Source organism: Doryrhamphus excisus, chromosome 15 (genome assembly GCF_030265055.1).
Source record: "Doryrhamphus excisus isolate RoL2022-K1 chromosome 15, RoL_Dexc_1.0, whole genome shotgun sequence".
Classification (NCBI taxonomy): Eukaryota; Metazoa; Chordata; class Actinopteri; order Syngnathiformes; family Syngnathidae; genus Doryrhamphus; species Doryrhamphus excisus.
In genome coordinates, this window is record NC_080480.1 from 15,121,726 (window position 1) to 15,142,654 (window position 20,929).

Here is a 20,929-nt window from a genome sequence, read left to right on the forward strand (position 1 = left end):
TTTTGATTATTTTCAATATCTAACATTTAAATAATTATGTATTTTTTATTATTTTGAAATTATTTTGCCACAAAATATGCATAAAAACATGATTGGATTTTTTAATTAAAAAAATATACATATAGCTGTGATACATAATAGTAAGAGTGTGATACGCTGTTTTTACAAATTTATTAAATGTGTAATTATGTTAAATGATTAATGATTAAATGACTATTTTTCATCAAATAATTTAATTATACTTGGTTCCAACTGTGAAAGTTAATGCAGTTAATCTTCCCTACCACCAGATGGCAGCCTAGCCTCGGTGCCTACTATACAAATCTTAATAACAATGCTCAATACCAGAAAACTACTGTTGCTTGCAAGGTAAGTCGAATAAAATTTAGTAAAAATATAAAAATATGTCAATATTCTATTTGTTTTTGCATTTTAGTTTAGTTAACTCTGTGTGTGTTCCAAAAAAATGATGTTTGTATAACGCTGCTGCCAGTGATGAGAGAAGATGTGCCAATCTAAACAATATTGCTCAATCATGCAATATTTCCAGGAATGTAACAACATTAACTTTAACCTAACAGCTAACATGTCAACACTAATATATTAAAATATTTTGGGAAGTAGATTTAATATATTGATGCATGTATTGAAAAAGTGTTTGCTTTTCATCTTGAAAAAAATCATTAAAATTGACATTACGCAGTATTCTGTTTTATAACAACATTTCAAATTACTAGTTTTTCATGAATGACACATCTTCGGGGATGCATTCAGCGACCCTCGGAGAAACAAAGCCCATATTTGTATCGAACAATTTGTGTTATTTACTTTTGTTATTTTGTCTAAAATATACCCATATACCGTGAGTCGATATTTCGAAGTATACAATCAGAAATTTCACCACAAAAACACCCTTTACAAAACTTATAACCATAATCAGCGTCCTTGCCCATAATGTCGACGTTATGGGCGTTGCCTTCAAATATTCCTCGGACGTTTCACTACCGGAAGACACCCTCGAGTGACAGCTAAGTTAAACATTTTTAACATTTTCTCCAAACTTCTGAAATTTCTCAACAATTCCGCGTAAACGAATTACTGTAACATATCCCCCTCAAACGAACTGTTTACTTGCAATTGTTGTTTTATTATTTAAAAAGTGTAAACGATCTTTGTAGGTTAGCTAGCTAGCTAAACATAACATCGCCATATTAGTAGTATACCTGCAACGTCATTGTGGGTTAGTTGTAAATTGTATAATATAGTATAATTATATATTCTAACAGTTTACAGTAATATATGAAATTAAACAAGTTATTAATTGTATTGTTTCAAACTGGAAGTCGTTTTTAATGTAATATGGGTTACTTTAATGTGGCTACATACAGGACAGCTGTCAGTGCTGTACATTGTAGTTCAAAATGTTTTGTTTTTCTTTTTAATTTGTGCTATTCTATAGCTATATATTCTATATATATATAATATTTGGAACTCCTGTGGTCAGAAAATGGAGGCAGTACAGTTTTTGATGCATTTATTGCACTTTGGAGAACTTATATCACAAACTACATTCAGGTAAACACATTTCCACTCATATCTACATGTACGTATATGACAGATTCATGGTTTTTATTTGTTATAATACCGCCATTTTTCCTAAGCAAGAAGATCATTTGTTTCATATTAGAGCTTCTTCTGCACAGATTAGTGTGCAGCTGCTCTGCAAGTCTGGAAAAGTTCTGCGTCGATATCCCTTAGATCCTGTCCCGCTGACCTTATCGGGCTAACGCATGTTATGTTGTTGTATATCGTGATAGTACTATCCGGTTCCTCTCCCTCGGCGTGGGTTTCCACTCTCCGAGGAACCACTTGCGGATTTCTCAAACTGTAGTTCCGTAGCTGAAGTGCCCCGCAGTCGCATCTCCAACGGTTTCCGGAGAGCAAGAGTTTCTCCATGTCCTCGGTGAAGTCCGGAATGAGTCCGGTTAAAGCGTTGGCTCTCAGATCGAGATAACGCATCCTCGGTAGGATATTTTTGGTGCCGTTTTGTAAAAATTGGCGACATTCGTTATTGGACAGAAGCAAATACTCCAGATTCTTAAGTCCGGAGAATGTATGGCTTGTGAGAACATCCAGTTTGTTGAAACTCAGATCCAATCCCAATAAGCCCGCCAGGTCTGCAAAGCTCTGGCGTTCCACCGTGGAGATATTATTACGTTGCAGGAAAAGTCTCCTCAAACCGGAGAGACCTGTGAAGGCTTGGGTTGTGATTTTTGTAAGGCAGCCATTGTCCAAATGAAGACTGTGAAGCTTTGATAGACCTTTGAAGACCTGATCCGGTAGACTTTGGAAGCAGCTTCCGGATAGGTTGATAACAGCCACATGGGATAGTCCTGTAAAACTCCCCACTTGTGCTTCCTGGACTTGATTATGCTCAAGTTCCAGAACCTCGAGATGACCAAGACCTTCAAAAATTCTCTCTCCAAGTGCACGGATTCTGTTATGGCTGAGTCGTAGCTCCTCTAAGAACTGCAGATCACGGAATGTCCTAGGTCTGATTCCGGCTATGGAATTGTTGGAAAGTCGTAACACGTGAAGAGTATGCAAACCCAAGAAGGTGTCCTCATGGAGAGAAGTCAGTTTATTGTTGGTAACATCTAGCCATCTTAGCGCTCTCATGCCTATGAAGGCTCTTGGTGCCAGGGTCACGATTTGGTTCTGGCCCAGGTAGAGTTTTCGTAGTTTAAGTAGCTTAACGAACACATTAGCTTTAATGACTTTGAGGTGATTTCCCATTAGATCCAATTCTTTTAACTCGGCCAAATTCTGGAAGAGTTGTGGCTGAAGGTAAGCTAGTCGATTTCCAGCTAGAACTAGCTCCCTCAGGTTGTGTAGATCGTGGAAAATTGTCTCAGGTAAAACCGCTATGGAGTTCCACCCCAAGTTCAGAAGCCACATATGCGAAAGTCCGGAAAAGAGTCTTTCGTCGATGCGACCGAGTTGGTTGTTGTGAAGACTAATTGAAGCCAGGTTCGGCGTATTCTGGAACACGGTACCCGGTAACGTGCGCAACCGATTCCGTTCTAAATGAATATGAGCCAGAGACCTCAATCCTCTGAATGCTTGAGCATCAACGCTTGCTAGCTGACCACTTTGCAGTGTCAAGAAATCGAGAGTGTTGAGATCCTTGAACGAAGCAGCCGCGAGCGACGTGAAGAGGTTTCCGTCCAACCAAAGGGAGTGTGTGGATCTCGGCATATTGGACGGGACTTGTGTGAGATTTCGGGCGCTGCAGTACATATTGAGCTCCAAACTGTACTCATCATGTAAACAGGTGCATTCTTTAGAACAAGGGATTGGTTCTTCTTTAGTGGGGCTGGGGTCTGGCAACACCGCTGATGTTCCCAGTACCCACAGAAAGGACAGAACGATTCTTTGCATCCCAGCTGTGGACAGAATATTACTCAGCATTTACGATCTTTTCTTTAATTAGCGAATTAATCAGTCTTACCTTAAACCCGGTCTTGCTTTAAGGAGCGCGGTGCGTCAACTGCTGAAAAACCGCACCTGATGCAATCGTTTGTATGCTGAATAGAGTCACGGCAAAGACAAACCCCGACTGAAGTTAACCCATTTTATTCCATGTGGTTTCAGCTGAATGAGAAATCCCTGGTTCTCGCCATTAATGAATGACTAACCCTTAAACTCTAAACCCGGACTAAGCAGAATTGGTTCACATTGAAGTTAATGTCCTTTTTTTTTTGAGCCTACTAACCCTACCACATACATACCATTGTCTACCTAATCAGTGCTCCAGTGGCCTTTGGTGTTTACTGAAGCCTTGTGTATTTACTGTAAATGATATACAGTGGGACCCCCCCCCCCAGATAAGATAGTCCGCTAGACTTTAACTCAAACAGCTTTGTATACATTGTCCATTCACAAAAAAAACACACCAGTCAGTCATCACATTTCTACCATCTGTATTTATAATCCTTTACATTTTGCTTTTAATCTATTTTCTATAATGTACATTAATGATATCGGCAAAGTAACGAAAGAGTTAAAGCTGGTATTATTTGCAAATGATACCACTTATACTTTGATGATAAATAGATTATCCTTGAACTTAAATAAAACTAAAATCATGCTGTTTGCTAACAGCAGAAAGCATACTTTTTGTTCTGGAGGGAGTACAGACGAAATCATTAGAAAGGTCAGACAAGAAATGCTCACACTAAAAAGATACTTTGATGATAAATAGATTATCCTTGAACTTAAATAAAACTAAAATCATGCTGTTTGCTAACAGCAGAACGGACACGCACCAGCAAATACAAATAGACTGTGTGGACATTGAAAGCGTGAACGAAAATAAATTTCTAGGGATCACAATAGATGAAAAATATGAGCTGGAAACCTCATATTACAAAAATATACAACATAAGGTGGACAGAAATATTTCAGTATTGAACAAAGCAAAATTTGTTTATTGCTCTTTATTGCTCTCTGGTTCTACCATATCTTACTTATTGTGTGGAAATATGGGCTAATAACTATAAAAGCAATCTTAACACGTTAAATGTACTGCAAAAAAGGTCAGTAAGGATAATTCATAATGCCGCCTACACAGAACATACTAACTCCTTATTTCTAAAATCACAAAATACTTAAACTTGCTGATATAGTTCATCTTCAAACAGCTAAAATAATGCACAAGGCTAAAAATAACCAATTAGCTAAAAATGTCATCCAATACTTCTCTACAAGAGAGGAGAAATATGATCTCATCTCAGGGAACTATGTGACAAAAAAATAAAATAAAATAAAATTTAATTAAAAATTAAATTAAAAAAATTAAATTAAATTAAAATATTTAAAAAAATAAAATTAATAAAATATTTTTTTATTTTAAAAATTATATTAGGAAAAGCAGGAAGTGAACAAATGTAACAGTTACTGATTGAAAAAGTAAAATATATTAGGAAAGCAAGAAGTGATCAAACGTAACAGTTACTGATTGTAAAAGTAAACTATATTAGGAAAGCAGGAAGTGAACAAATGTAACAGTTACTGATTGTAAAAGTACCAGATGGAGGGGTAGGATTTAATAAGCTTTGCTTCTTCCTACTCCTTTTGGACATGTGGAACTGTGAACTGATTATGTGATGCATTCAATTGTAATCTGATGCATGTTCAAATGAAATAAAACCATTACCATAATCACAGTTCATACTACCTTTTTACAATGTAGTCCCAAATGTCCCAATCTTTGATCATAATAGCTAACTTTTTGTTGACTCTTTTTGTTTGGTATCTGGCTCGTTTTAAACAGCCATGAACCGATGATGCTCTTGAGGACAATGTTTCCACAAAGTTTTTTTTAACTTTGCTGTAGCCAACTGTTTTGAAGTGACATTTCACAACCGCCATCTTTCATAATAGAACTCAGCAGAAAGATAGACGGCCCCAATATTACGGCAAGTGAAAGAAACACTGCGTCCTACGATGTCAGGTAAATTCATGAAATAAGTCTTTAAATAGCTGTTAAATGTCTTTGGGTTAATCCTATCAAATCACTGGAAATGTTGCATTTTTTTTCCCCAACATGTCCACTAAGTTTGTGGAGTTTACTACTTGTTAAATCGTTAAGTTATTAATATAAATGTCACATTACCAACTGAATTGTTGCTGTATTCTACTTCAAAACTGTACTTTGTTCTTTGTTTATGAGTTTAGGCCACTCTCCAAGTATTTGTACCAGCTCCTAGTCAGAGGTAATTCACCTTTGAAACCGTGCAACATCTCCACTTGGCATTACTGTATGTACAGTTCCAAAAATATCCTGGATAAATTTGGAGTTGAGAGAATTATACCTGCTGAATTGGTATCAACTTTTTGGCTTTCTAACCTCAGGGGTTAATACTGTAGAGGGACTGAAGGATTGTTATTCTAGTGAAGAAAAGCAACAAACCACCACGTTTAAAGCCTCAAAACCTCAAAGAAGAACATAAGAAGTGGAATTATTTAAGTGTTGAGCAGGAAAGTGATAGTAATCTGCCAGTGAAACTGTTCTTCTGTCTGGAGATGATGCTGGTTGTCCATTATGAGAAGTCTGCAAGAAGAACATAAGAACCTGAAGTGGAATTATTTAAGTCTTGAGCAGGACAGTGATAGTAATCTGCTCATGAAACTGCTCTTCTGTCTGGAGATGATGCTCTGCATTGGATGATGCTGGTTGTCCATTATGGGAAGTCTGCAAGAACATATGAACCTGAAGTGGAATTATTTAAGCGTTGGGCAGGACAGTGATAGTAATCTGCCAGTGAAACTGCTCTTCTGTCTGGATATGATGCTGTGAATTGGATGATTGCTGGTTGTCCATGATGGGAAGTCTGCAAGAAGAACACAAGAACCTGAAGTGGAATTATTTAAGTATTGAGCAGGACCGTGATAGTAATCTGCTCATGAAACTGCTCTTCTGTCCGGATATGATGCTGTGAATTGGATGATTGCTGGTTGTCCATGATGGGAAGTCTGCAAGAAGAAAACAAGAACCTGAAGTGGAGTTGTTTAAGCGTTGAGCAGGACAGTGATAGTAATCTGCCAGTGAAACTGCTCTTCTGTCTGGATATGATGCTGTGAATTGGATGATTGCTTGTTGTCCATTATGGGAAGTCTGCAAGAAGAACACAAGAACCTGAAGTGGACTTCAGCGTTGAGCAGGACCGTGATAGTAATCTGCTCGTGAATCTGCTTCTGTACAGGTGAGTGAAATTGGTGGAGCAAAAAACGTCCTCACCTATGGCTATGTGTTTTTTCTATGATTTAACCAGCGTCTTTTGTTGTCTCTGCAGATTTACGGCATCCTTTCTGACCGTTTGACGTAAGGTTGGTTACATTTTTGTATATTTCCTCTCACCCTTGCCAAAAACCGGTTATGATTTGTTGTGATTTTTACTTTTTGTGATGACTTTTTGACTATTTATTAGAGAAGGTGAAGGTATGAAATTATTAAGTCCTTAGATTTCTGTGACAACCCAGAACAATTTAGTTAAATACTCCCGGTCCACTGGCTCAGTCAACACCGCCATCCACCGGCATGTTGTTAAACCAATATTGTTGGTGGTCAGGTGGTTGTAGTCCAGCCTTGCTGTTAGCTGTGGTGCTTTCTCTGACAGCCAAATATACCCTCCAGACCTCAGCTGGGGGGTGGGTGGGGGGGGGGGGGGGGTTCTATTCATAGCACCCTGAGCTCTCGCAATCATTTCACTGCTTTCTAGGAGAGCAGAGCATCAGCCAGCATCAGATAGAAGGAGAGCTGCAAGTCAACCACACTTTCTTAATTGATTGCGACCATTGTGACAGGAGCCTGTCAGTGCACACCAAACTGACCGCTGCCAGATTCTCTTTAGGCCATCACATTTCTCCTTCCAAGGTCCCCTATTATGCAAAAGTATTTTTTTTTGCAATGTTCTAATATTAATGTGTCCCTCGAGCCTGTTTATGAGCACCAAACGTGAGGAAAATCTATCATCTCCATCACTTGCGTGTTCCACTTTGGAGGAAAAGAGGCGCTAAAATGCTCAGTTTTGAGGTCATGAGGGAACAATCTCCTCCGTCACGGACATGATAGCGCTAGCCTGCCCTGTTTATATGCCCGCCACTTTAAAAACAGACCGTAAGTTAAATCATTTTTGTTGTCTTCGACAAATATGCTAATATAGCATGATGTCACTTTATAATGAGAAATGTGAGAAATTACAATGAATTATGATAAAATGCATCTCTAGTATTGAATTACACAGGTGTACCTAATGTCTAGTCAATCGAGAGTCTTTATTTTACTCCCATCACGAGCCCTCCGTCCCTAAAATGACCCATTTGTGTCAAGTTTGTCACAAATAAAGCAGGTTAAAAAAAAAAGTGTGTCTTTTGGAAGGTGATGAAAAGGCTTGTGTGTGTTATGAGTCTGTTGCCCAGGGCTCCTGTTCCACATTGAGGGTAGTAGAGTGAATAAATATAGACAGAAGTAGTGTAGGTCAATAAGGAGGGGGATGATGCCTGTGGGATGATTGGAATATTTTAATAGTTCCTATTTTGTAGGCAGGGGCACATACTGTGGTGGCCTTTTCTTTGAAATAATCCGTTCCAGGGTCAAACTGTTACCATCCAATTTTTTTTTTAACTGTGCAGGATTTTTTTTAAACAGTAAAATCATATAAGTCATATGAGTGATCATAATCAGGGTAATAATGATTGCAATAATAATAATGGTAATAATAATAATAATCCAAATAAATTAATAACAAATAAAAAAAATATAAAAATAAAATAATAAAAACTAATAAAATATATATTTTTTTTTAATTACAAAATTAAAATAAATAAATACTACTGTATTTTTCCCTTTTTTCCCCCAGCAGGACCCTGTTTTAATGGTTTCTGTACTTATCCTGCGTTTTAACTTTCATGAAAAAAATTCTGGTTCTGGTTCTGCCGGCGTAACGTTACCATCCAAAAAAATTTTAACTGTGCAGGAATTTTTTTTAAAACAGTAACATCATATAAGTCATATGAGTAATCATAATCAGGGTAATAATGATTGCAATAATAATAATAATAATAATAATAATAATCCAAATAAATTCATAACAAATAAATAAATAAAAATATAATAAAAATATAAAAATAAAATAATAAAAACTAATAAAATAAAAAAATTAATAATTTAAATAATTTAAATTTAAATAATTAAAATAAATAAATACTACCATATTTTTCCTTTTTTTCCCCCAGCAGGACCCTGTTTTAATGGTTTCCATACTTATCTTGCTTTTTAACTTTCATGAAAAAAAAATCTGGTTCTAGTTCTGGTTCTGCCGGCGTAACTGAGTGAAGAGGTGCTTTCTAACTTTCCATCTAGTTTATATTCTCATGTTCTTCGTTAATTGCCCTTTAATTGAGGGCATTTGGTGCAACGTTGGTGCAACGTTTGGCCTATTTTTCCTGTAAATATTGGTCAAATTCTGAATTGTACAACCTCCATTGACTTCCCACTTTAGAGTTAGCAGCGCTACTAAATATACCATCGGAAATGAAAACACAAAGGAGTTATTTTTCCATTAAAGTCGCATAGTAACTTTGCTCTTCGTGTTGTCTGCCTGACAGTAAAACAACAACAACAACACAAACAATATCAGAATATATTTAGATATTTTCAGACATGTCAGTTGGGCGCGTCTTTGTCTATCTACCGATACAAATAACCACAAACACAGCCAGACAAGTTGACTTTTTCCCTCAGTCTACCCTTGAACTTGGTGCTGGGACTTCCCTGAGGACTTCTAATCTTTCATTCTTGTGTTTATGGCATGTCTGTCAGTGAGAACTCAACACGAGCACATCAATTCTTGACGAAAATATCATATATCATTGCCAATGTGTAGCATAAAAAGTACTTTTTAGCTTGGGATGCCGGTGGAAAATACTGATATATATATTTAAGAGAGTCTGAAGCGCTATTAAAAAACATTTGAATGTGAACAATATTAGGACACTTTATATTTTACTGCAGGAACACACTGAAACAGAAACCTGTATTACACAGCATACAGAACAAAGTGGTGCAGTGAATGAAGTAGTAACCGGGGGAGTTACAATTAAAAATTAAATTAGTTGGGATTAGAGCTGCAACAATCAATTAATCGACAATTTTTGGTATTTAAAGTGGCTGAAAAGTGGAAAACACAAAAAAACACCCGGAAGACGACTGTACTGTACCGAATCTCAAGAGTTCTAGGAAGTGCTTTTTGTTAAAGTGTTTTGCATTTCAGAAAAAACAATGTCCCAATTACCCGAATCTGATTGGTCCAAATGCTATCACTTCCTATAACACTAGGATTTGGTACGTTCCCCTTCCGGTGTAATTGTAACTGTTTTGCACTTCTCAGGTATTCACCGTAGGACCTCCCTCTTTAGCAAAGCCAAGTCCACCCATATTCTTTAGTAATACTTAGTAATATAGTAATAGTAATACTATAATATCGTAATATAGTAATACTATATTAAATTGCAATGTCAGCACTGGAGAGAACGGTCAGCCCACCCAGCCAAGGTCTAGCAAGGTCCAAGCTGTGTCTAAAGTGAAACTTAGTTCCTCTTCTTCATAAACCTGCTATAGGGGCTGTTGGTGTATTGCTCTGATCTGGTTTCAACCAATCACGGGTAGGGGGCGGGGCGTCTCAGCCATGACACAGGAAGGGCGAGTCATAACGAAACTGAGAGATGAATTCCAAGTGATATGTTGCAGACAAAACTACAAACTGTTTGTGTTTTCTTCATATTGTTTCGGTCCATTGACTAATTACTTGATTAATCAAAACAACACGCTTCAGATTAATCATTAGTTGCAGCCCTAGTGAGAATATACTTACAATGTAGCTTATTTGGTCCTTTGTCAGCTACTCTCCGTGAACGGTTCATTATAAGGCTTTTCATGTTAAAAGGTTTCAAATCATCGTTTATCACCATAAAAAGCTACACATTTAAATTACTCATTTTTTTAAATACTTTGATGTGATATAAACAAAATAAAAACAACTGCACAAATTGCACAGCACAAATCAAGGTACTCTATAATGCATATGGTCAAATATTCAGACCTTGACCTGTGACAATATTTTTATCCAATAAAAATAAATAATTCCTATTTACACCATTCAATAGTAGTGACGAGGCAATACTTGTACAAAGGGAACATACTTAGATTGTGAATTATTTACTATTTGAACAGTAAAAGCACAATATTTTTGTAAGGTTGTGACAGCATCAACATAACAGTCGGTGTCATTTTTCTGCCCTTATGATTAAGGTTATCGAAGTACACAAAATTCAGCGATGACGTTTTTAGTCTCTCATACATCATCTGTAATAGGATAAATATTTTCCCAGTGTAAAAGAATAAATACTGTAAATATTTACAAGGAAAAAACATGCTAACATGACTTTGCATTGCCAAACAGTTGAATGATTGCAGGAAGTTTGAACATTAATACTGATTAGAGATGATCGTTGATCATTTATGGAGAAAATTCTGAACGTTCTGAACTCCTGTTTCAATGCCATATTAAGGATATTTTTCCGTCTTGATTAATCAACATCATTCATTCATTTTCTACCGCTTTTCCTCACGATGGTCGCGGGGAGTGCTGGAGCCTATCCCAGGCGGGGCACACCAGCCAATCACAGGGCACATATAGACAAACAACCATTCACACTCACATTCATACCTATGGACAATTTGGAGTCACCAATTAACCTAGCATGTTTTTGGAATGTGGGAGTACCCGGATGCAGGGGTAGAACATGCAAACTCCACACAGAGGTGGAATTGAACCCTGGTCTCCTAGCTGTGAGGTCTGCGCGCTACCCCACTAGACCACCGTGCCGCCCTAATCAACATCAACATCAACATCAACGTCAATCGATTAATCAACAATTTCGCTCAATCAACAGAATTCATACCATCAGTTAATCAATTCCGCCATGATTGTTTGGCGTAGGTTGAAGTCTGTGCTCTTTGAGTGATATTTGTGGGTTTTTTAATGATAAATAAATAAATAGTGATTGGTGTGTATATGATTTGGCTAGCAATTTGTGTTTTGGTATTGTCGTTCTTATACGCAGATGATTAAGGACATTTTAATTCCCGTTCTGCAGGAACGGTGATCCATGCTCCATGACACTCCATCGTGGTATTTGACACCAATGCCCCCTCATACCGTCACCTCCGTTTTGCTATTGGTCACGAAGTAGGGCTGTGGAGGCAGGTAACGACTGTTGTGAAGCTCCTTCTCCACCACGCAGAGTTTCTTAGGACCGTAGCCGTGCCTTAGTCCCAGCGCGTCGTTGCTGTCCCACGGCCTCAACATGGCCGCAGGGCTGGCTAAAGCGGCGCACGTGTAAGACAGCGACTGGGAGCTGTGGCTCTTAGGGTTCTTAGGGTGTTTACGTCCGCTCTGCTTGGTAGACATCTGTCTAAGAGGGCTGTAGGGATTGCACGGTTCCGGTTCTGTGTCCATAGGTTCCATCGGGAGGCTCCCTTTGGCTGCCATCTCCATCACTTGCCGGCGGTTGGTGTAGAAGCTGTCGTTGGCTTTTTCTGCTAAGAAGTAGAGAAATGGAAGTCATTATTAGTGTCCTGAGTGTAGCTGGAGATTCGAACTCGGCGTCTTGTTCAAATGCGGTCACCTTCTAATCTTGCAACATCGCATATACTTCACAACTTCTACTTCTATCCTCATTATACAAAACAGCTTTAGCTCAGAGAGGCTGACAAGGTGTGTGATGAAGTGGTAGGTTACTGTTAAATTAGCTTTGTTACCCATTTTTTTCCTTTAAATTTACTATCTGCGGTTTATATTCTGGTGCCCTCATTATACAAAACAGCTTTAGCTTTAGCAACGTTTGCTTAAGTCTGCCATTGGTTCCTGACAGCATGGGGCGGTGTCAAAAAATCCGTTGTCACCCACAGGTTTCCAAAAGGCTGGACTACTGCATGATGAAGAGGATAGCACAAGCTCAGGGCTGATTTACGTCGAAATGAAAGTGACACTGGGAGCGCCAACAAAAAAGAATCAGAGAGGCTGACAAGGTGTGTGATGAAGAAGTGGTAGCTAACTGTTAAATTAGCTTTGTTACACATTTTTTCCTTTAAATTTACTGTCTGCGGTTTATATTCTGGTGCCTTCATTATACAAAACAGCTTTAGCTCTCGCAACGTTTGCTCAAGTCTGCCATTGGATCCTGACAGCATGGGGCGGTGTCAAAAAATCCGTTATCACCCACAGGTTTCGAAAAGGCTGGACTACTGCACGATGAAGAGGATAGCACAAGCTCAAGGGCTGATTTACCTCGAAAACGAAAATGACACTGGGAACGACAACAAAAAAGAATCAGAGAGGCTGACAAGGTGTGTGATGAAGAAGTGGTAGGTTACTTTTAAATTAGCTTTGTTACGCATTTTTTCCTTTAAATTTACTGTCTGCGGTTTATATTCTGGTGCCCTCATTATACAAAACAGCTTTAGCTTTAGCAACGTTTGCTTAAGTCTGCCATTGGATCCTGACAGCAAAAAATCTGTTATCACCCACAGGTTTCGAGAAGGCTGGATTGCTGCATGATGAAGAGGATAGCACAAGCTCAAGGGCTGATTTACCTCGAAAACGAAAATGACACTGCGAGCGACAACAAAAAAGAATCAGAGAGGCTGACAAGGTGTGTGATGAAGAAGTGGTAGGTTACTTTTAAATTAGCTTTGTTACCTATTTTTTCCGTTAAATTTACTGTCTGCGGTTTATATTCTGGTGCCCTCATTATACAAAACAGCTTTAGCTTTAGCAACGTTTGCTCAAGTCGGCCATTGGATCCTGACAGCATGGGGTGGTGTCAAAAAAACCGTTATCATTCACAGGTTTCCAAAAGGCTGGACTACTGCATGATGAAGAGGATAGCACAAGCTCAAGGGCTGATTTACCTTGAAACGAAAGTGACACTGGGAGCGACAACAAAAAAAGAGTCAGAGAGGCTGACAAGGTGTGTGATGAAGAAGTGGTAGCTAACTGTTAAATTAGCTTTGTTACCCATTTTTTCCTTTAAATTTACTGTCTGCGGTTTATATTCTGGTGCCTTCATTATACAAAACAGCTTTAGCTCTCGCAACGTTTGCTCAAGTCTGCCATTGGATCCTGACAGCATGGGGCGGTGTCAAAAAATCCGTTATCACCCACAGGTTTCGAAAAGGCTGCACTACTGCACGATGAAGAGGATAGCACAAGCTCAAGGGCTGATTTACCTCGAAACGAAAGTGACACTGGGAGCGACAACAAAAAAAGAGTCAGAGAGGCTGACAAGGTGTGTGATGAAGAAGTGGTAGGTTACTTTTAAATTAGCTTTGTTATGCATTTTTTCCTTTAAATTTACTGTCTGCGGTTTATATTCTGGTGCCCTCATTATACAAAACAGATTTAGCTTTAGCAACGTTTGCTTAAGTCTGCCATTGGATCCTGACAGCATGGGGCGGTGTCAAAAAAACCGTTATCATTCACAGGTTTCCAAAAGGCTGGACTACTGCACGATGAAGAATATAGCACAAGCTCAAGGGCTGATTTACCTCGAAACGAAAGTGACACTGGGAGCGCCAACAAAAAAGAGTCAGAGAGGCTGACAAGGTGTGTGATGAAGAAGTGGTAGGTTACTGTTAAATTAGCTTTGTTACGCATTTTTTCTTTTAAATTTACTGTCTGTGGTTTATATTCTGGTGCCCTTATTATACAAAACAGCTTTAGCTTTAGCAACATTTGCTTAAGTCTGCCATTGGATCCTGACAGCATGGGGCGGTGTCAAAAAATCCGTTATCACCCACAGGTTTCGACGATGAAGAGGACAGCACAAGCTCAAGGGCTGATTTACCTCAAACGAAAATGACACTGGGAGCGACAACAAAAAAGAATCAGAGAGGCTGACAAGGTGTGTGATGAAGAAGTGGTAAGTTACTGTTAAATTAGCTTTGTTACCCATTTTTTACTGTCTGCGGTTCATATTCTGGTGTGTTCAATGGTATGGAAATTGCAGTATATTGTACACAATTTTTTTTTTTTTTTGAGGTACCACTGTATGTACTTTGTGTTGCATCCAATCACCACACCACAGCTCACATCATTTGTGTTTCCATTGGTTCCAAATCCTCATTAGCTAAAACTCGCTCTACTTTTGATTATCCCGAATAATCGGTTTCGTTGACGGCGCTTTTTCCGTGGTGCTCCGGGTGCTGCTCGTGTAACGAGAGACGAGCTTGAACTGTAACCGTCGATGTAACCACATACCGCACATCAGCGGTTTCTGCATCAAAACATTACAAGGACCGTTTTAGGACGCTACAAAGAACGACACACCGTTGTGTTTTATGATATTTATCGATACTGACATATAGTTTCCGACATGTTTTTAAGTCATCCTTTTTTTAGCGCTTCTATTTCTGTCCACTTTAAAGGGTCCGCATCTCACTGTCTCGCTTGTCGAGGAAATTGCATCTTGGCGGTCCGAGTTCCAAAATTATCACTTGAGACGAGCAACAAAGGAGGTCCTATAAATACATTTCACTTCCTCTCCCTCTGAACATTGATGGGCTATTGATTAACTGGGAGGGACTTCTACAGATATTTTGAGAAGATCCTGCTGTGAAGTAAATGGAGAACCAGGGAAAAAGGGTTGGTCTTTTTGTTGCTGCGGTCAAATCAACTTTTATTTTATTTAAGGAGGATTCAGCAGGGTCTTACCGACAGCTTTAAGCGTGGCGTACTTGTTGAGGTCCTTGATGGATGTCTGCGGCTCATAAGGGCTGCTGATTTGTTCCAGGACCGCGTACGGTTCAGTTATCAGAGGCGATGCCGGCGTCGTGTTGTTCATCTGCGGGCTATCTGAAAGAGGAGAAACATCATTAGCAACTGCGCTAGGTAGTGCATCTTGGAAATTCAAAAACCGAATTCAATCCTCTCTCTGACTCTGGTCTAGCTATGACTGACTAACAACAATGGTTCTGTTGCACTCTCATTTATTCATTCATTTTCTACCGCTTATCCTCACGAAGGTCTCAGAGGGTGCTGGAGCCTATCCCAGCTGACTTCAGACTAGAGGCAGGGTACACCCTGGACTGGTGGCCAGCCAATCACAGGGCACATATAGACAAACAACCATTCACACTCACATTCATGCCTATGGACAATTAGGAGTCGCTAATTAACCTAGCATGTTTTTGGAATGTGGGAGGAAATCAGAGTACCCGGAGAAAACCCACGCATGCACAGGGAGAACATGCAAACTCCAAACAGAGATGGCCAAAAGTGGAATTGAACTCGGGTCTCCGAACTGTGAGGCCTGTGTGCTAACCACTCGTCCGCCATGCAGCCTGAGAAGAAGCACATAAAAGCAAAAAAAAAATCATTAAAAATACCACTTCCACATGGAATGAGAGGAGATTTTTTTTTTTTTTTACACCCTTTTTAGTACCCGGAGAAAACCCACGCATGCACGGGGAGTCTGCGCGCTAACCACTAGTGCGCCGTGCAGTTCTGATGCACTCCAAATTATTTTTAAAATTTAAAAAAGGACAAGGGCTGCACGACGGTCGAGTGGTTAGCGCGCAGACCTCACAGCTAGGACACCAGGGTTCAATTCCATGCATGCGTGGGTTTTCTCCGGGTACTCCGGTTTCCTCCCACATTCCAAAAACATGCTAGGTTAATTAGCGACTCCAAATTGTCCATAGGTATGAATGTGAGTGTGAATGGTTGTTTGTCTATATGTGCCCTGTGATTGGCTGGCCACCAGCCCAGGGTGTACCCCGCCTCTCGCTCGAAGACAGCTTGCATAGGCTCCAGCACCCCGGCAACCCTCGTGAGGATAAGTTGTAGAAAATGAATGAATATTTAAGCATTATTAGAGCCCTCTAGATAGGAAATAACACCCCTATATTGACTTTTAAACTCGCCTGTCCGGTTAGTGCAGCGAAATGATCAAAAGCCAAAGAAAAAGCATAGTTAGTCTTTTGATGCTGTGTGTTTTTTTTTTTTTTTGGGAAGACTCTCGATGGTGAACATAGGATGATGTCACCTCCTTGTGCTGTATGTAAAGCCTCTCTGCGGCCCCAGCTGGAAGATCATGGCCACTCTTTTGAAGGAGAGGTCTAATCCTACAGAAGACATCTGCTTAATTAATGGCTGTGCAGCAAGTCGACTAACCCCCCCTATCTCCCCAACACCCTCCCCCGTTGCCTGTCACAGATGTTTGGAACGTCTCTTTTAGATTGGAGGATATTAGTTTGGGAATGTTGTATATAGCATATGGTATTATTATTATTATTATCACAGGCTTAACCAATCAACTATGTATAACTTTTGCATAAGACCTTATCATCATTGCCGTTGTTAGTGGTTGACAAACTTCAGTCCGCACCTCCTGCGGTCTAGAACTCCTCCGAAAAACAGATCATTAATACAGAATGAGGTTAATTAGGCTCTTATTCCCCACTGGTCAGCAAGAAACTTTATTATATTTTTGTGCTAGTTCATGCGGAAGCTGTCTCTTCTGAAGATGCAGAGGATTCATAGACGCCAACAATTTGGAATCGCACCTTCGCCAATAAAACATATTTTTATTGCATTATTACATGCAAAAAAATTTTTTTTCCCACTTTAGGGCCATTCGCTTGTGAGATTATAATGACAAAGAAATCTTTACAACCATAATTGCATCCATTTGTGTTATCTTGTCAAAAGTTGTTGACCTGCTTTTGTTTCATACAATTTAGTGTAAAGTGGGCCAAAGTCATTTTCAGTGTTATGCTGCTGCTGCTGCTACCAAGGCTTTTTTAGTTTACTTCTAATTTGTTATCTCCGTACAAATGAGTAAAAGGGTACATTGGCCTGGAGTCTGATTAAATTACTTAACGGTCAGGGTTTCCTTCGAGATCGATACATTATCGACCCGACTGAGCCGAGGATGCCTACTCAAGTTTAGAGACCTGATTTTCCCTCCCCCCCCCGGCACATCTCTGCAACAACAGGTACAAGCGCTAAACTACAAATAGAACACGTACAATTACTTCTGTTCACATTTATTCTACTCCCAGAATGCCGAGCATGAACGTGTACTTGTTTTGTCTTTAGACTGAGCGGCTGTTCTGGGCTGGTGGCGCTGTCAGTCACAGCTTTTAATGTACGAAAGTAGGGCGCCGTTTGACGCCTCGTAAGGTTAAAGACATGCTTGTCGCCACTTAGCGCTACGACACGAGACCACCTCTGTGGGACTCATACAAAAAAAATCTGACAGGAGTATTTTTCCGTGTTCGAAAAAAATACCGGCAGAACAGGCTGACAAATTTGATGTGAATAATACAATACATATGCAAATTATCATAAAAATAGGACTAATTTTGAGTCAACCTTTTAAGCAAATACAGTAAACCTCGGATATATCGGACTCGGATATATCGGAAATTCGCTCACAACTGACAGATAAAAAAGAACCAATTTTTCTGTAATGCATTTCCAATAAAAATTCATTGCATATATCGGATTTTTTATAACTGATTTCGCCAATTTTGGACAAAATCTCCAGTCCCGTTCCAATGCATTTCCATTAAATTTCCCTCGCAAATTAGTAAGCTAATAAAGCTGAGAGACTTTTGGAACTGCTGTTAAGGAGACTAATCCTCCATACAAAATGATCACCATCACCGCTCAGAACCCGTCCAAGACTGTTGTCATGGGAACGGCTGTGTTGTCGACTCAATTAACCTGAACCAGTCCCCTTCATCACTTTGAATGGGGAGAATGAATGGGGAGAACATGTAAACTCCACACAGAGATAGCCGAGAGTGGAATTGAACTCGGGTCACCGAACTGTGAGGCCTGCGTGCTAACCACTCGTCAGCCATGCAGCACATAAAAGCAAAAAAAAAAAAATTTAAAATACCACTTCCACATGGAATGAGAGGAGATTTTTTTTTTCGTTTTTTTTTTTTTTTTTTACACCCTGAACTGGTGGCCACCCAATCACAGGGCACATATAGATTTATAGATATACATTTATTTTTATTTTTTTAAGGAGACTAATCCTCCAGACAAAATGATCACCATCACCACTCAGAACCCGTCCAAGACTGTCGTCATGGGAACGGCAATATCCCCCCCCCCCCACTCCCTGTGCTGTTGTCGACTGAATTAACCTGAATCATTCCCCTTTATCACTTTAGTAATTTGGCAAGTGGTTGCCAGTCTTAGATATTAGAATGCTCAATCAACTCTATGAATGGCATGTGTAGTAAACATAGTCGCAAATACATATATAGTACACTGTCTTAAAGTTTATTTCCATTTCAAAGTATACCAAATACTGCTTTTTGGTAAGAACTTCGCTGCTTTAACCCAAGACCACTGCCTACTGTTTTTTCTGAGAATAAGAATGACACTTACTTAGGCTGTTGATGGCCACTCTGGTTTGTATGTTCTCATAATGGAGGCCCAGGCTCATCTCATCTGTATGATCCGAAGCGGGATGTCGGATCACATGTGCCAAAGCCCTGCAAAGACAAGTGTCATTTCTGTGACTTCAATTTGACTCTATAAAGTCTGCGTGCTAACCACTCGGCCGCCATGCAGCCTGAGAAGAAGCACATAAAAGCAAAAAAATAAATAAATAAAACAATAAAAAAATAAAAAAAATCATTAAAAATACCACTTCCACATGGAATGAGAGGAGAATTTTTTTTTCGTGTTTTTTTTTTTTTTTTACACCCTGGACTGGTGGCCAGCCAATCACAGGGCACATATAGACAAACAACCATTCACACTCACATTCATACCTATGGACAATTTGGAGTCGCTAATTAACCTAGCATGTTTTTGGAATGTGGGAGGAAACCGGAGTACCCGGAGAAAACCCACGCATGCACGGGGAGAACATGCAAACTCCACACAGAAATGGCAGAGAGTGGAATTGAACTCGGGTCTCTGAAATGTGAGGCCTGCGTGCTAACCACTCGGCCGCCATGCAGCCCAAGAAGAAGCACATAAAAACAAAAAAAATAAAATCATTAAAAATACCACTTCCACATGGAATGAGAGGAGAATTTTTTTTCGTTTTTTTTTATTTTTTACACCCTGGACTGGTGGCCCGCCAATCACAGGGCACATATAGACAAACAACCATTCACACTCACATTCATACCTATGGACAATTTGGAGTTGCTAATTAACCTAGCTTGTTTTTGGAATGTGGGAGGAAACCGGAGTACCCGCAGAAAACCCACGCATGCACGGGGAGAACATGCAAACTCCACACAGAGATGGCCGAGGGTGGAATTGAACCCTGGTCTCCTAGCTGTGAGGGTAACCACTCGCCCGCCGTGCCGCTGAAGGGCTTTTTTAATGTTATAAAAGTTACAAAAAACACAGTATTACCCTTCCTACTGTATATTATTGTACATATGACATGAAGCAGTAATTGTAAACAAAGTCACGTGACAAGGCATCCACGTGCCTACCTGGACATGTTGTCTCTGTTCGGACGCTGCGTCTTCTCCAGCCCCAGTTTGGTGAAGATGCCAATCAGAGCCATGATGGCCACCAGCCCGCAAATGACGTACACGATGAGATTGGTCTTGTCCTTAGCCGAGTCCGTCGCCACGTCCACTTTAGAAGGCGGCCTGCCCGTCATCATCCACGGCGGCGTGTCGTAGTTCTTACAAGTGGTCTGGTCCAGGCGCGAGCTTCTGAACGCGCAGCAGAAACGGAACCCACAGGTGCCGCAGCAGTACAGGTAGTTGCCAGTCCGGCACACGAACGGCGGGTCCCACTGGCCCATGACGTCGTAGTAACCGCGGCACTTGTCCTCTGTGTGCGGGGTTTCAGTTACGCCGATCGTCGTGGCTTCCGCCGAGTCATTGTATCCGGTCAGGAGCAGCAGATCCTCCGGTGGTTCGCCTTCCGCTGTGACTTTGATGAAGAAGTAAGCGAGCAGCAGCTCAGTGCCGCGCATTTTAGCTCACTTTGTTTTTTGTTTTTTTTTATTTACCACCACGCGTGGACTAGCTTACATCTTCCCTGGAGACGACCGCATCGCCGCGCGTAAAAGTGCGCACAACTTCCCTTGCAACCAACCACCGGTGCGCACTCGTACTTGCTCTCAATGTAAATCAGTTCCGGCTGCCAACTTGCAGCCCAACCCCGGTGATGCTGGAGGTTGTCAGCCTCCTCCAGGCTGCTTCTCTCCAGCAGCGAGAGGCGGCAAATAATGGAAAGTTGGGTGAGGGAGGATGGAGAGGAGGGGAGAACCAATGGGATGGGGGGGGGGTTAAAACTGTCTGTTT

At 40.2% G+C, this 20,929-nt stretch overlaps 3 protein-coding genes across 19 annotated transcripts in view; 1 reads left to right on the forward strand and 2 right to left on the reverse strand.

Moving 5' to 3' along the window:
* The first annotated feature begins 186 nt into the window (after window positions 1-186).
* The window catches only part of mrtfbb (myocardin related transcription factor Bb), a 69,285-nt gene continuing 48,542 nt past the window's right edge, over window positions 187-20,929 (forward strand). Inside the window, exons 1-11 of one of the 16 annotated variants that reach the window (XM_058048927.1) lie at window positions 190-5,515; window positions 5,740-5,777; window positions 5,917-6,767; window positions 6,858-6,891; window positions 12,536-12,655; window positions 12,852-12,973; window positions 13,157-13,278; window positions 13,475-13,596; window positions 13,793-13,914; window positions 14,111-14,231; window positions 14,428-14,547. The gene's annotated coding sequence lies outside the window, so the exon portion shown is untranslated. Of the gene's footprint in view, window positions 6,768-6,857; window positions 6,892-12,535; window positions 12,656-12,851; window positions 12,992-13,137; window positions 13,297-13,474; window positions 13,597-13,792; window positions 13,933-14,110; window positions 14,250-14,427; window positions 14,548-20,525; window positions 20,569-20,929 lie in introns of those variants that run through there. The other 15 variants (XM_058048923.1, XM_058048924.1, XM_058048928.1 and 12 more) reach the window with 15 other exon arrangements.
* igfals (insulin-like growth factor binding protein, acid labile subunit) lies at window positions 1,552-3,808 on the reverse strand. Its single transcript, XM_058048935.1, has 2 exons — window positions 3,512-3,808; window positions 1,552-3,446 (listed from the first exon to the last, which is right to left on the reverse strand). Exon 2 carries the CDS (start codon window positions 3,439-3,441, stop codon window positions 1,705-1,707), a length of 1,737 nt encoding a protein of 578 aa, XP_057904918.1. The 5' UTR covers window positions 3,442-3,446; window positions 3,512-3,808; the 3' UTR covers window positions 1,552-1,704.
* shisa9b (shisa family member 9b) lies at window positions 9,147-20,827 on the reverse strand. Of its 2 annotated transcripts, none has more exons than XM_058048938.1 (4): window positions 20,105-20,827; window positions 19,035-19,141; window positions 15,339-15,479; window positions 9,147-12,163 (listed from the first exon to the last, which is right to left on the reverse strand). In XM_058048938.1, exons 1-4 carry the CDS (start codon window positions 20,596-20,598, stop codon window positions 11,778-11,780), a joined length of 1,128 nt encoding a protein of 375 aa, XP_057904921.1. In that variant the 5' UTR covers window positions 20,599-20,827; the 3' UTR covers window positions 9,147-11,777. The 2 variants fall into 2 exon arrangements, with proteins under 2 accessions (XP_057904921.1, XP_057904919.1); XM_058048936.1 differs by having other exon boundaries at window positions 9,149-12,166.